Source organism: Staurois parvus, unplaced genomic scaffold, assembly GCF_062004578.1.
Source record: "Staurois parvus isolate SC_StPar_1 unplaced genomic scaffold, SC_StPar_1.0 ptg000192l, whole genome shotgun sequence".
NCBI classification, from domain to species: domain Eukaryota; kingdom Metazoa; phylum Chordata; class Amphibia; order Anura; family Ranidae; genus Staurois; species Staurois parvus.
Window position 1 is genome coordinate 11,641,507 of NW_028317988.1, and position 12,431 is coordinate 11,653,937.

The following is a 12,431-nucleotide window of genomic DNA, read 5'->3' on the forward strand; positions in this document are numbered from 1 at the left end:
GGAGATGCTGGGCTTTCTTTTTGAGAGATCCCATCATGCCAGATGTCTACAATCAACTACATTAATTCCATTAAAAGATAAAGTTATTCCATTGTTAATCGAAGTGGTTGAAAATTTTCCTAGACTCCAGGAGATGTCTTACACACATGGTGGACATGCCCTATGCTCTCCCAATTTTGGTCAAAGGTCCTTAAACTCTTACACTCCCTACTAACTTTTCCATTTCCTATAGATAGTTGGTATTTTCTTCTCCACCTGAAACCACCAGGCCTTTCAAAACATCAATTTAAGTTGGCTATGTATGTATTATTGGCAGCTAAACAAACCATAGCAAAGGCCTGGAAACAACAATTCACATCTTTTAAGGAAGTCCATTGTTGCATAGACTTTTTCCTGGTAAATTAAAAACTCTCTAGCATCTTCTCTGACACCCACGAGAGATTTCCCAAAACATGGACTCCATGGATCCAACATGCCCACCCGGCTATATCAATAGATAATTTCATCTCATTATAACTCTAGTGGCCCTACAACTCAGACCCAGACACTTTGGATGTTCTATTCTAGATCTTTTCTTGTCTCTTTCTTCTTTTCATTTCTTTCTTTTTATTTTTTTTTCATTATTTTCTTGGCTCTACTGCAGGGATGATTCCTGATATACTCCATATTTTTTGATTCAATCATATATTTATGCATTTCAAATGTTATTTTTTTCAATGTTGTCGGCTGCTCGGCAACGGGTGTATAGTTTTTCCTGCACCCTTCTGCTGCAGTACCAACTTGATGTGTTTTGTTGTTTCAGTTATCTTTTCCTTGACATACATGTTACTTGTCTCTACCTATGGTTGTATGTTCCAGCGCACAACCGCAATTGATTGTTACAGTTTATTTCTATTTGATGGTTTATGTTCAAGATGGTGGTTGCATTTGTACCATTTAAACCAAAATTGTTCAATAAAGATTTATTGAAAGGAAAATGTCCCTAGACACACAAACTCTGACCTATTGTATCTTTTTGGTGGCCAAAATTGCAATAGCCACTGCATGGAAAAGTCAAGTGGTGGGTCTCGCTTTGCTGAAGCCTAAACTGACCTGGATTATTCTTCACGAAAAGATGGTGAGCATCTTGCGGGATAAACAACCACTATTTGAAAAAATATGGAACCCTTGGCTCTCATACTTACAGGTAACTGAATAGCTAGAGGTTATCTCCTTGACGAGCTGACTTAGGACTCCTGAATCCCTGGACAGACACTTCGGGGTTTATTTACTAAAGCTGGAGAGTCCAAAATCAGACTCCCTTCTGCATAGAAACCAATCAGCTTCTAACCTCAGCTTGTTCAGTGAAGCTTTGGCAATGAAACCTGGAAGCTGATTGGTTTCTATGCAGAAGGGAGTCTGATTTTGGACTCTCCAGCTTTAGTAAATAAACCCCTTCCTGTCTCCCTTCTTTTCTTTTCCTGCTTTTGGTCTTTTGAGACTTTCTTTCCAAATTGCTCTTGATAATGATGCTGGGTCCTATATCCTGACTTATCAGTTGTGTTACATCACAGTATGGAATCTGTCATATCTTAGAATTTGCATTGTTAATAATATTACTGATGGAAATACTCTGCGTCCGTACCCCTGGGTTAATCACTTGCTCCCGGATGACTCCTGGGAAAGGGTCATACTTGCTGCATTGTGCGGTGGAAGGACAGGTGCAAGCCAGCCTGTTCTTTTTATATGCATGTCTTATTTTCCTTTTGAGTCAGTCGGTTGATATTGCAACTGTGGACTGTTCCCAGATAGCGAAACGATTGTGAGTATTATATGCTTGAGATATGGGACTATATTGGTATCCCTCAATTTTGATATTACTGTACACCTTTACCATTCTTGATAGTCTCAACAATGTAAAAACTCATACAATGTTGTATTACCCTATTTTGTAAAATTAATAAAAACGATTGATATAGAAAATAAAGTTATTTATTGAAAACTTTTCACTAAAATTATTACACTCCCGCTAAATTACATAAATTGGGTCTGCATTCCACTGTTTTTGCAGTTGTATATAAGAAGCTGATTTCTTTCACTCTTTATGCCAATATGTGCAGCAGTATTGGTCAGAGGTAAACACTTTAATTGAACATGCACTAGACCAGGGGTCTTCAAACTTTCTAAATAAAGGGCCAGTTTACTGTACTTCAGATTTTAGGAGGGCCAGACTGTGGCCATTGGCAGTCAAAAAGTTCCCAACATCAGTGGGAAAAAAATGACCCATCTTTGGTGTTACTGGAAAGAACAGTGCCCTATCATTTTTTGTCATTGGAGGGAATTGTGCCCCATCATTGGTGACAATGGGGGAATAATGGCCCATTGTTGATGTTTTAGGAGAAATTGTGCCCCTTCATTGGTGTCAATGGGGGGGGGGGAATGGCCCATTGTTGGCATCAGTGGATGAAATGGTGCCCTAAGGGCCAGAAAAAAAGCAAGAAAAGGGCCACATCTGGCCCTGGGGCCACAGTCTGGAGACCACTGCACTAGACAAAAAGACAGCCGGGACTTGCTGAGTAAATATAGCAGCCTGTTTTAACCACTGCTGTAAAAAATGGGCCTTCTGATCAGTGTTTATAAACGCTGAGCAGAATCAGAGATACAACGTAACAATGTATATTCATTATGCGTATTCATTAATGTATATTAATATATATTCAGTTTCAGTCATCTGCAGGTCAAAGGGGGTGAGCTTCAATCTGCATATTATGTCATTTACAGCAACCTTTCAAACCAAGGGCCAACCAGGAAAGCAACCATATGAAGTTTATCTTTCTTTCTTTTTCTTTATTCATGTTGTTTTTGGAATTCTCTGGATACAGCACATTCATTCTGTATAGTATTGTGGACAATTGTTTATACATACTGAGATTTGCAAATGTCTCCACTACATATCACTGAACTGAAATGTGATCTCTAGGACTGGATGTTTAATCCTGTCTCCTTTCAGTCTAATTAAAGAATTTATAAAAAGCAAATTATCAACCTTTAATTTTTTACCCTTGCTCTAAATAACACCTTTTCCTTCATCTCCCCTTAGCTAGTATTTTTCTGCTAATATTTCATTTCTATTTTTAAAACGATAAAATTTTTAAAAAGGTTTTCATTTTTTAACTTCATGTTTGATAAAGTTTAGGAGTCACAGATAAAAAAAATGCAAAATTAAAGAAAATATGCCTTTATTTCATTAGCAAAGAGCTTTGCAGTGATTTTCATTTTTAGTTTCATTATAGACAGGACAAATTCTAGAATATAATTTGCACTTTTTATCTACAGTAACATTTGTTTTTAACTAACCATGGCCAAAATAGAAAAAAAGTGAATTTTTTTAGGTTCATGTTTTTGTTTATAGATATAGTAGAAAATAAATTAATTTTTGCAAAACAATATCACCAAATGAAAGTCTTGCTTGTCCTGAAAAAACAACATATGTATCACTTGTTTTATCTTAAGTAATGACAAATTTATTGCTGAATAAACAGGCAAAAGCAGAAATCTAAATACTTGTCTGGTCCATAAGGGATGTTTACAGATGTTTACTGACCTGGCTAAGGCTCCATACATGCTAGCGTTTTTTTAAACTAAAAAAAAGTGGAAAAAACACTGGATAAAAAATTCTCTGTGTTTTTTTCTGCTGGAAAAACGCTCCCAAAAACTCTACAAAAACACTTTTTTCTGCTCCTAAACGCTGAAGTTTGAAAATCGTTACTAGCCTAAAATAGTCCATGGACACTTAGGATAACACGATTCGGCTTCTAGGACCTTTAAAAACACTAGTTTGCATCGAGCTTAAAGCTTTCCATCTTCTGAAGATAAATGTTTCAGAACCAAATCATTTACCAACAGGAGTATCATCAGTTTGGCATCGTTTATTACATTAGATCTGAATGATACCATAGAGTTTGCATCATGCGGATTTCAGACCACTTTTGCAGATAAATCCCTTAGCACTCATCATTTATGATATAAAGATGTATGATTTCAGTAAGAATTGCCTGTTGTATGAACTTAATATTGCAGAATATGATACTTAAGCTTTATGTATGCTTTGCTTTCTGAATGTCTATATACAGTGTATATGTATATATATATAGTCTTTTAGTAACATTACCGTTTGAAGTTCAAGGTGGACTCAGATGCTCTGGTTGTGTATTTTGCATGTTAAAAAAAAAATTGCAGCTTGCAGGTCTTAGCTTTGGGAAGACCCCAACCCTAGATGCATTGTACATGTCCAGGTGGTAACCCTAAGAGTACCTACCTAAAATTCCCTTTTTACCAGCAGCAGAATCTTTGGTCCATTGTTGTTCGCACTACTTGACAGAAGGGAGTCATTGTAAACAGGAATACTGTTTCTTTTAGAGCTCTGTCACTGGGGCTGACCACAGTGTTACTGCAGGTGAACACTAATATCAAAGCTTTCTCATTTCCGAAAAATTGTGAGAGCTTCTCAAAATTCTGAAACGTTCAGGAGACCCGCACACTTACAGAAAATGTAATTTAAGACAAACACACTTATGGCATTATCTTGGAAAATACAAACACAAAGTTTATCTTGACATGATAACCACTGAACCAAACCATCATAGTCACTAGACTCCTGGATTGAGTTTCTATCTGCGCATCATAATGTCTCTCAATTTAAAACTTATGACGCAGCCAATAATCATTGCAGGGACAAAGGCATAAAGCATCAGAAAGTCAAATGTGATCCTGGATGTGGCTCCTGGGTAGGTGTTTTCGATGAAGTCATTGCCTTTAGTGAACGGACATTGTGATGTGGGTCCAGTTAAATTACTTGAACCACCTGTGAATACAAATAAAAATAATGATTTATATGTATTTGAATCACTTTTCTATGGAACTTGTAGATAGTGAAGGTATTTCTTTAATTGTGTTTTAAAAATGTCTAAAACTGACATTGACTCAATGAAGGTTGGTTGAGTTATCCAATGGCTTCTTATTCCTCTTGGGGTCTCCAGCGTAGAGAGACCTTCCCCAGCATAGCTTTACCTTTTTGCCCACAATCATATCGATCGATGGGTGTTACAGATTATGTAGTTTATTAGGTTGACTTACTTTGGAGAGATTGGCCTTGTAATAGCTTTATTGGCAGAGCAGAGCTTGGAATTCTTTGTGGCATAGAAATTTTACAACTGGATTTACCAAGCAATATAAAACCCCTCCTGTGGGCTATTATACAGAATATCACCCAACCAAGAGGAAAATATTTGTTTTGGATGGGTGCAGTCTAAACAGATTTACTCCAGTCTAATTCAGAAGATGGAGCTGAAGGGACCTATATTTTTCCTACTATTTATCTTTTACTCCTATTATTAAACCAGAAATTTTGCGCTAATGTGTCATCAGAAACTTCATGAATGTGTATGATTTTCAGAATGGCAGCCACACTCGCTATACCCCACATAAGAAATATATACATTAATATCCCCAATTGCATTGCGCTACCATACATAAAGACATGCACATAAAGACAGACTCCACCTCCGCAACATCGCCAAAATCCGCACGTTCCTAACCCCAGAAACCACTAAACAGCTCACCCACTCCCTCATCATATCACGACTCAACTACTGCAACTCCCTCCTTACTGGCCTGCCTCGCCACAGGCTATCCCCGCTTCAGTCGATCCTGAACACGGCTGCCAGACTCATTCACCTTTCCAACCGCTCCGTTTCCGCCACCCCCCTCTGCCAATCCCTCCACTGGCTTCTGATTGCGCAACGGATCAAATTCAAAATCCTAACACTGTTGTACAAAGCTGTCCACCATACTGCCCCAAATTACATCACTGACCTAATATCCAAGTACCGCCCAGCACGCACACTCCGCTCCTCACAAGACCTCCTAATCTCTAGTTCCCTGGTCTCCTCCCCCCATGCCCGCCTCCAGGACTTCTCCAGGGTGTCACCCATCCTCTGGAACTCCCTGCCCCAACCCATCAGATTATCACCTACTCTCCTCTCCTTTAGGTGCACCCTGAAAACCCATCTCTTCAGGGAAGCCTACCCCACCCCCTGCTAACCTGCCGACCTCCTCCACTCTTCCTACCACTCCATCCCCCACAGATATCTCCTCCTGTGCCACCACCCCCTCCCTCCTAGATTGTAAGCTCGAAAGAGCAGGGCCCTCGATCCCCTCATGTTTTGCATTGTATTGGTATTGTTCTGTCACATGTTCTGTCCCCCTTTGTAATGTACAGCGCTGAGCGAACTATTGGCGCTTTATAAATACTGTATAATAATAATAATAATAATATGTATGGTAGTGCAACACAATTGAGATCATTTATCTTTTACTCCTGTTTGCTCACAAATCTCTATAATCTCAATCTTGACAGATCTTTGCTTTATCATTAATGTGTAAGGTAACCTGTGAAATGGATGCACTCAGCCAAGTACCCCTTCCTTCACCCTTTTCTCCATTATGCTTTTTTTGCTTTTTCTTTACCTCTTCTTTCTAAGCTTTTACTCTTTTCTAGCTCCTGTTCCACTTATCCCTCCCTTTTCTGCTAATGATCACCTAACTTTCGGAGTTGCATAACCTAAACCAGCGTAATTTCTTTTCACTTACCTATTCCCTGCAGTTCCCCTTTCCTGTCTCTTACCCTTATGATGCCATTAGAATTATCACCGTGATAAATGTTGTTTCCTTCCACTTTTAATGGCTATGTGGTGCCATAGGTACCATTCTCATTGAACCTCACTCTCGGATTGATCTAATACCTCCATCCTTTTCTCCAACCCACTACCCATCCACAGAATCAACTTACTAGCAGTTAGTTGCCAGTTACAGTTATAATATGACTTCCTTTTGTATATGTACAGTGTATTTCAGTTTATACCAAACGTGCCTTCCTCTGTGACATACACGCTAGCTTACAACCTGTATAAAATTCATCTGAATGTATGTCTACTGTTTATACATTTTGGAAAATGTAATAACATTTTTGTAAAACAAATCTCTAAAGTTGTAGGGATCCTTTTTAAACAAATGGCCTTGACTTAAATTATGCAAAAATGGACATGTCTTCCAAGGTTTCAATACTGTCCTTTTCCTGAGCCCATGCATCTCACCGCACTTAGTCAACAATTAAAGGGAGGTTTCTTGACTAATGTTTTCACAGACATTTCCAACTGATGTTTTCTGGGTCACATGAAGCTCTCCAATTCTTCTCACCTTGTGGCCCTAGGCTGTTGTATTGATGCTTAACATAATGTTCAGTTGAACTTTACATAAAATGACCCATTTCTCAGGAAATAAATATTCACAACACTGACACTTTGCTTAGTTATCCCTGTTCTTAAAACAGATATTCACCATCAATAGGGTGTTGCCTTCCCTCCACCCCTCCTCCCCTCTGCTATGCAAATTGGGCTTTTCTGTTTTTTACTGAAAACCCTCTAGCCCCCCCCCCCCCCAATGACATGCACTTTGGCCACTGTGCCTCCTGGAATATGTACGTCACATATCCCAGGAGGCATAGTCTATCACTGAGAAGGGATGAGGGGCGCATCATTGGGAGATTTTTGACTGAACCCAGAAGAGCCGGCAGCTTCCCGATGACATCACCAAAGAAAATGGTGGTGTGGGACCCAGTGGGGGACAGAAAAGAAGCTGATCCACAGGGCAAGTGAGTACCTTAAATGTGCAGGGCCCACAACCAGGTATGCAGGGGTTTACAAAAAAAAGGGAAGGTGGAAATGTGCTTTAAGCCAGTACTTAATGTAAATTATAAAGACATCATTTTAATAGAAGTTAGAATAACTTACCACAAGTAAAACTCAGGTCATAGAACTCATTGACTATCAATAATTCACAGCAATACCTCTGATAAGTAATGTAGCTTAATAGTTGAAAAACCCGAGGCATTTCTTGTAAACTCCTATACAAAAAAAATTCATTGTTTTTACAGTGGCAAAGGAAAAAAAAAGTTAATTTACTTAAAGACGGTGTGTATGTAAAATCTAAAGATTTTCTCAGAATGTTTATGAAATGCAGATAGTGCAGGTGGTAATGTACCATAAGTGCTGACGCTGTCCTAAAGTAAAGCCTAATCTTTTCTAGTTTTGAATATACACTCACCGGCCACTTTATTAGGTACACCTTGCTAGTTCCAAGAAAATATCCCCCACACCATTACACCACCACCACCAGCCTGAACCGATGATACAAGGCAGGATGGATCCATGCTTTCATGTTGTTTACGCCAATTTCAGACCCTACCAACCGAATATTGCAGCAACCAGTCTACCCATTCTCTTCTGACCTCTGACATCAATAAGGCATTTTCATCCACACAACTGCCTTTCACTGGATATTTTCTCTTTTTCGGACCATTCTCTGTAAACCCTAGAGATGGTTGCGTGTGAAAATTCCAGTAGATCAGTTTTTGAAATACTCAGACCAGTCTGTCTGACACCAACAACCATGCCACATTGAAAGTCACTTAAATCCCCTTTCTTCCCCATTCTGATGATCGGTTTGAACTTCAGCAAGTCATCTTCACCACGTCTACATGCCTATATGCATTGAGTTTCTGCCATGTGATTGGTTGATTAGCAATTTGTGTTACCAATCAGGTGTACCTAATAAAATTTTTTCAAACACACAAACAAAAGAGAAGAGCGCACAGACTCTGGTGCAATACCCTTTAGTTTATGATAAAAACTAGATAAAAATGCACTCATAAGTAGTAGTTGATAAAGGAGGCCTCGCTCTCCGAATTATGTTGTTGTAACAAAAGCTCACACACCCCATCAGCAGCCAGCTGGTCGCATTGACCTGGGGAGGCCTTCTGTGTATGTGAACTGTCAGCGTGTATGTGATCAAGTACAGCGGTGGCTGTATTCAGTCCAGAACTGCAGCCATATCCACACTGTCAACTGGAGCTCCAATCAAGAGTGGTGAGAGGATTTTGGTGCACAGTATTGTGGTGGTGAGATGTGATTGTTAAGCTCTGATTCATTTTATCTAGTTTTTATAATAAAATACATTGTGTGGCACTAGAGCCTGTGCGCTCTTCTCTTTTGTTTGTGCGTTTGTAGTTTCCAGTGCCCACTGATTGTGAGTGCAGCAAGGTTGTGGCACTGTGGAAGATGAACCCTTTTAAGACTGGAATTATATGGAACTCTTGGACCCTCTTTGTGCAGGTCACCCGTGGCATTGGCGCAAGCACTGGCATATGTGGATACATTTGTTTTATTTAAGGTGGAGTTTTTGCGATTGCTATCCTGGTCCTGGCCTTATTGTGAGGCACTAACCTAGAATGTGTGTTCAGGCAAAAGTTCAGACCAAAAAGGCCATGAAATACATGAGATGCAATAGCAGGCAGATTTTTTATTGTGAAAACCACCTCAACTACTGCGCAGTAATCTACAGACAAGGATCTCACCTTAGAAGTCCTGACCCCACAAGGATCCCAGCAATGTTGAGCAGAGCCACTCCAGCATTGACGATGTTGGGATTATTCACCAAACCAAGAACTGCAAGGGTAAGTAGTTCCCCCATGAGGTGTGGAGGCAGAGTGATTGCAATGAAACATCCAAATCTTGTCAGCTCTGGGTTTAGGCCCACAACCCTGTATCAAAAATAGGCACAATAAAGTGAACTCTGGATGTGAAGGATCATGTTTATTCATACATGTAATGGTGAATCATAAACATACCAGTATATAAAAGCTGAAAATATTACAACACTGAGAATGCTGAATGGCACTATGTGGATGATGTAAGCTAGAAGCATTTGCCACTTCTGGTATAAACCATCCTTGCTTTCCTGGTCACTGATGGCACGCAGGGCTGGGACTAAAGCAAAGAAGAGAGAATAATTATTTCAATTGTAGTCTCACCATTTAACATTGTTATAGTCCTGTACCCCTATATTTTATGATTTGTGACCCATCTTTGGTTAAAAATGCCTTAAAATAACCTTATCTCTCAGTGAAAATGTTGCTCCCTTCACTCCCACTCTAGTTCTCTATGCTGGCAGAGCTGAGTAGCAGCCCCGCTCTTCTTCAGAAATGACCTAACCAGGGGCGGACTGACAACTCATGGGGCCCCCGGGCAATAGGGGATCATGGGGCCCCTGTGTCCTTGCCCAAACTCAAAAAAGCCTATGAAAAAGGTACCAGGGGCATCTCATGGGGCCTCCTACTGACCTCGGGCCCTCGGGCAGTGCCCGAGTTTCCAAATGGTCAGTCCGCCCCTGGACCTAAAAAAAGGACCAGTTCAGATGTGTTACTGACTGATGATTGCTAACAGCAGTCCAACTCTGGTGCCACCTGGACTGTACGGTCATATTAGGACACCTTGTGCAATTGTTGTAACAGGAACTTACATATAAAATTATAAAAATGGAGGTAGTTTGTACAATGTCTCAACTTTGGAAGCTGTGCCCAAAAAAAGCAGAGAGATGGCAAAGGGCTAGTTACCACTGTTGCCTGTGGTTTTCCTGCAGCCAAACATTTCTCCAATACTGAATCACCTGCACACCTGGAAACTCCATAATAGGGTCCAATGCTTTATTAAACAAACATGTCACAGCAAAGGATAGTGATGTTTCTGAGCCATGCAGGACCCCTTCATCAGGCATGTGATGTCTCAGTATCTTGTGGATACCAATGCAGATGATTACCCTTACTATGGGCAGCCATCAGAGGTGCAGTCAGCACAAACCAACATAAAGTCCAGAGCAATGTTTCCAATGCATGTGTTCCTAAAAGTGGCTGAAAAGTAGGTGGTTGCTGCAGCAACCACTGGTTGGAGACTGGAACAACTCAAAACAAGGGATATGTCCCCAGCACACCAGGAAACTTCATAATAGGGTCCAACACTACTGAACAACTACATCACAGCAAAGATTAGTGATGTTTCGAAGCCACAAAGAACTTATTCTTCAAGCATGATGAAGGGGTCTTGTATGGCTCCAAAACATCACTATCCTTTGTCCTTTGTTGTTTTGTGATCTCTCAATAAAGCATTGGTCTCTATTATGGTGTTTCCTGGTGTGCTGTTGACATAACCATTGTTCTGTGTTTTTCGAGTCTCCAGCCATTGGTCTCTGCAGCACCCACCTACTTTTCAGCCACTTTCAGGATTGTGTGCTTTGGGAATATCGCTTTTTTTCTCCAATACTGTCTCATTCCTTACTTATATTCCTTGTTCTGCTCTGTGTCTAAGTAGAGGTTACCAACTTGGTAGAAGCAGGGTTTTGCTTCACATCAGAACCTTCAGCAAGGAGAATGGTATGCAACACAGTAGTGACATTACCAAAGCTCACTCTGAATCTTGTGAGACTTCCAGTCTAGCAGCAGTGCCATATATGATCTCACTCTTCAGATAAATTACTATGAGACTGTAGGTACAGGAATGCCTAGGCACACTAAAATACCAGAAAATGTGCTGCTATTTTTCAGAAGAAATACAAGAAAATTGTCCTGTTCATAGGTACCAGTAAAACATTTTAATGTTTCCCATAACATAGCAAATCTTTTTACTTTTTGAGTTCAGATCCACTTTAATAAGTACAGAATATGTTTGGAGTGGGTATGGCAGCATGGAATTATATTTGTTGCTGTGAGGCTGACCAGATAATTCTAATACCATGATAAAGATTTCTGCTACATCATCTCTCTGAGGTGTCTAAGGCTAGGATCACACCTATGCATGTCAGGAACACGCACACAATCACACACTTTCCTGACAGGCACAGATGAGTGCTGCCCCTTAGCAGACAAAAGGCAGTGCCATTAATTGTATCTGCTAACACGTGTGTATTTGCACGTGCCAAACTGTATGATGCCACAGGACCATGTGGCTCAGTGTGGTGCACTTTTGGAAAATAGTTAGGGACTTCCTTTCCATGTTCTTGTGTAAAGGGCAGCCCACTGAAATGAATGAGCTGCCTTGCACACAACATGTATGGTGTGAACCAAGCCTAAAGCTGGCCAAAGATGGATCGAATCTTGGCCTGTTCAGCAGGGAATAACAGAGATTAATTTCATCTATGGGCAGGCCAGGGGCGGACTGACCATTTGGAAACTCAGGCACTGCCCGAGGGCCCGGGGTCAGTAGGGGGTCCCATGAGATGCCCCTGGTACCTTTTTCATAGACGTTTTGAGTTTGGGCAAGGACATAGGGGCCCCATGATCCCCTATTGCCCAGGGGCCCCATGAGTTGTCCGTCCGCCCCTGGGGCAGGCTGATTGTACCCAAGTTGATCCATTGACTTGGGTACAACCATTATGTTGGATTTTTAGCATGAGAATTACTGCCTGCAGCTATAGCTGTTAGCAGTAATCATTGAGTTCTCCCGGCAGGGACGGCTCCCCATTGGGATAACACAATAGCTCCCTTGGTTGCAGGAAATAATTTC

At 40.6% G+C, this 12,431-nt stretch overlaps 1 protein-coding gene across 1 annotated transcript in view; it reads right to left on the reverse strand.

Annotated features, from left to right (window-relative positions):
* Positions 1 to 3,201: 3,201 nt before the first annotated feature.
* ABCG5 (ATP binding cassette subfamily G member 5) overlaps positions 3,202 to 12,431 on the reverse strand; it is a 36,433-nt gene continuing 27,203 nt past the window's right edge. Inside the window, exons 11-14 of the mRNA XM_089677845.1 lie at positions 9,725 to 9,863; positions 9,452 to 9,637; positions 7,830 to 7,942; positions 3,202 to 4,843 (exon numbers count right to left, since the gene is read on the reverse strand). Of these exons, the coding sequence (XP_089533971.1) occupies positions 4,650 to 4,843; positions 7,830 to 7,942; positions 9,452 to 9,637; positions 9,725 to 9,863 (632 nt within the window). The 3' untranslated portion in view covers positions 3,202 to 4,649. The remainder of the gene's footprint in view (positions 4,844 to 7,829; positions 7,943 to 9,451; positions 9,638 to 9,724; positions 9,864 to 12,431) is intronic.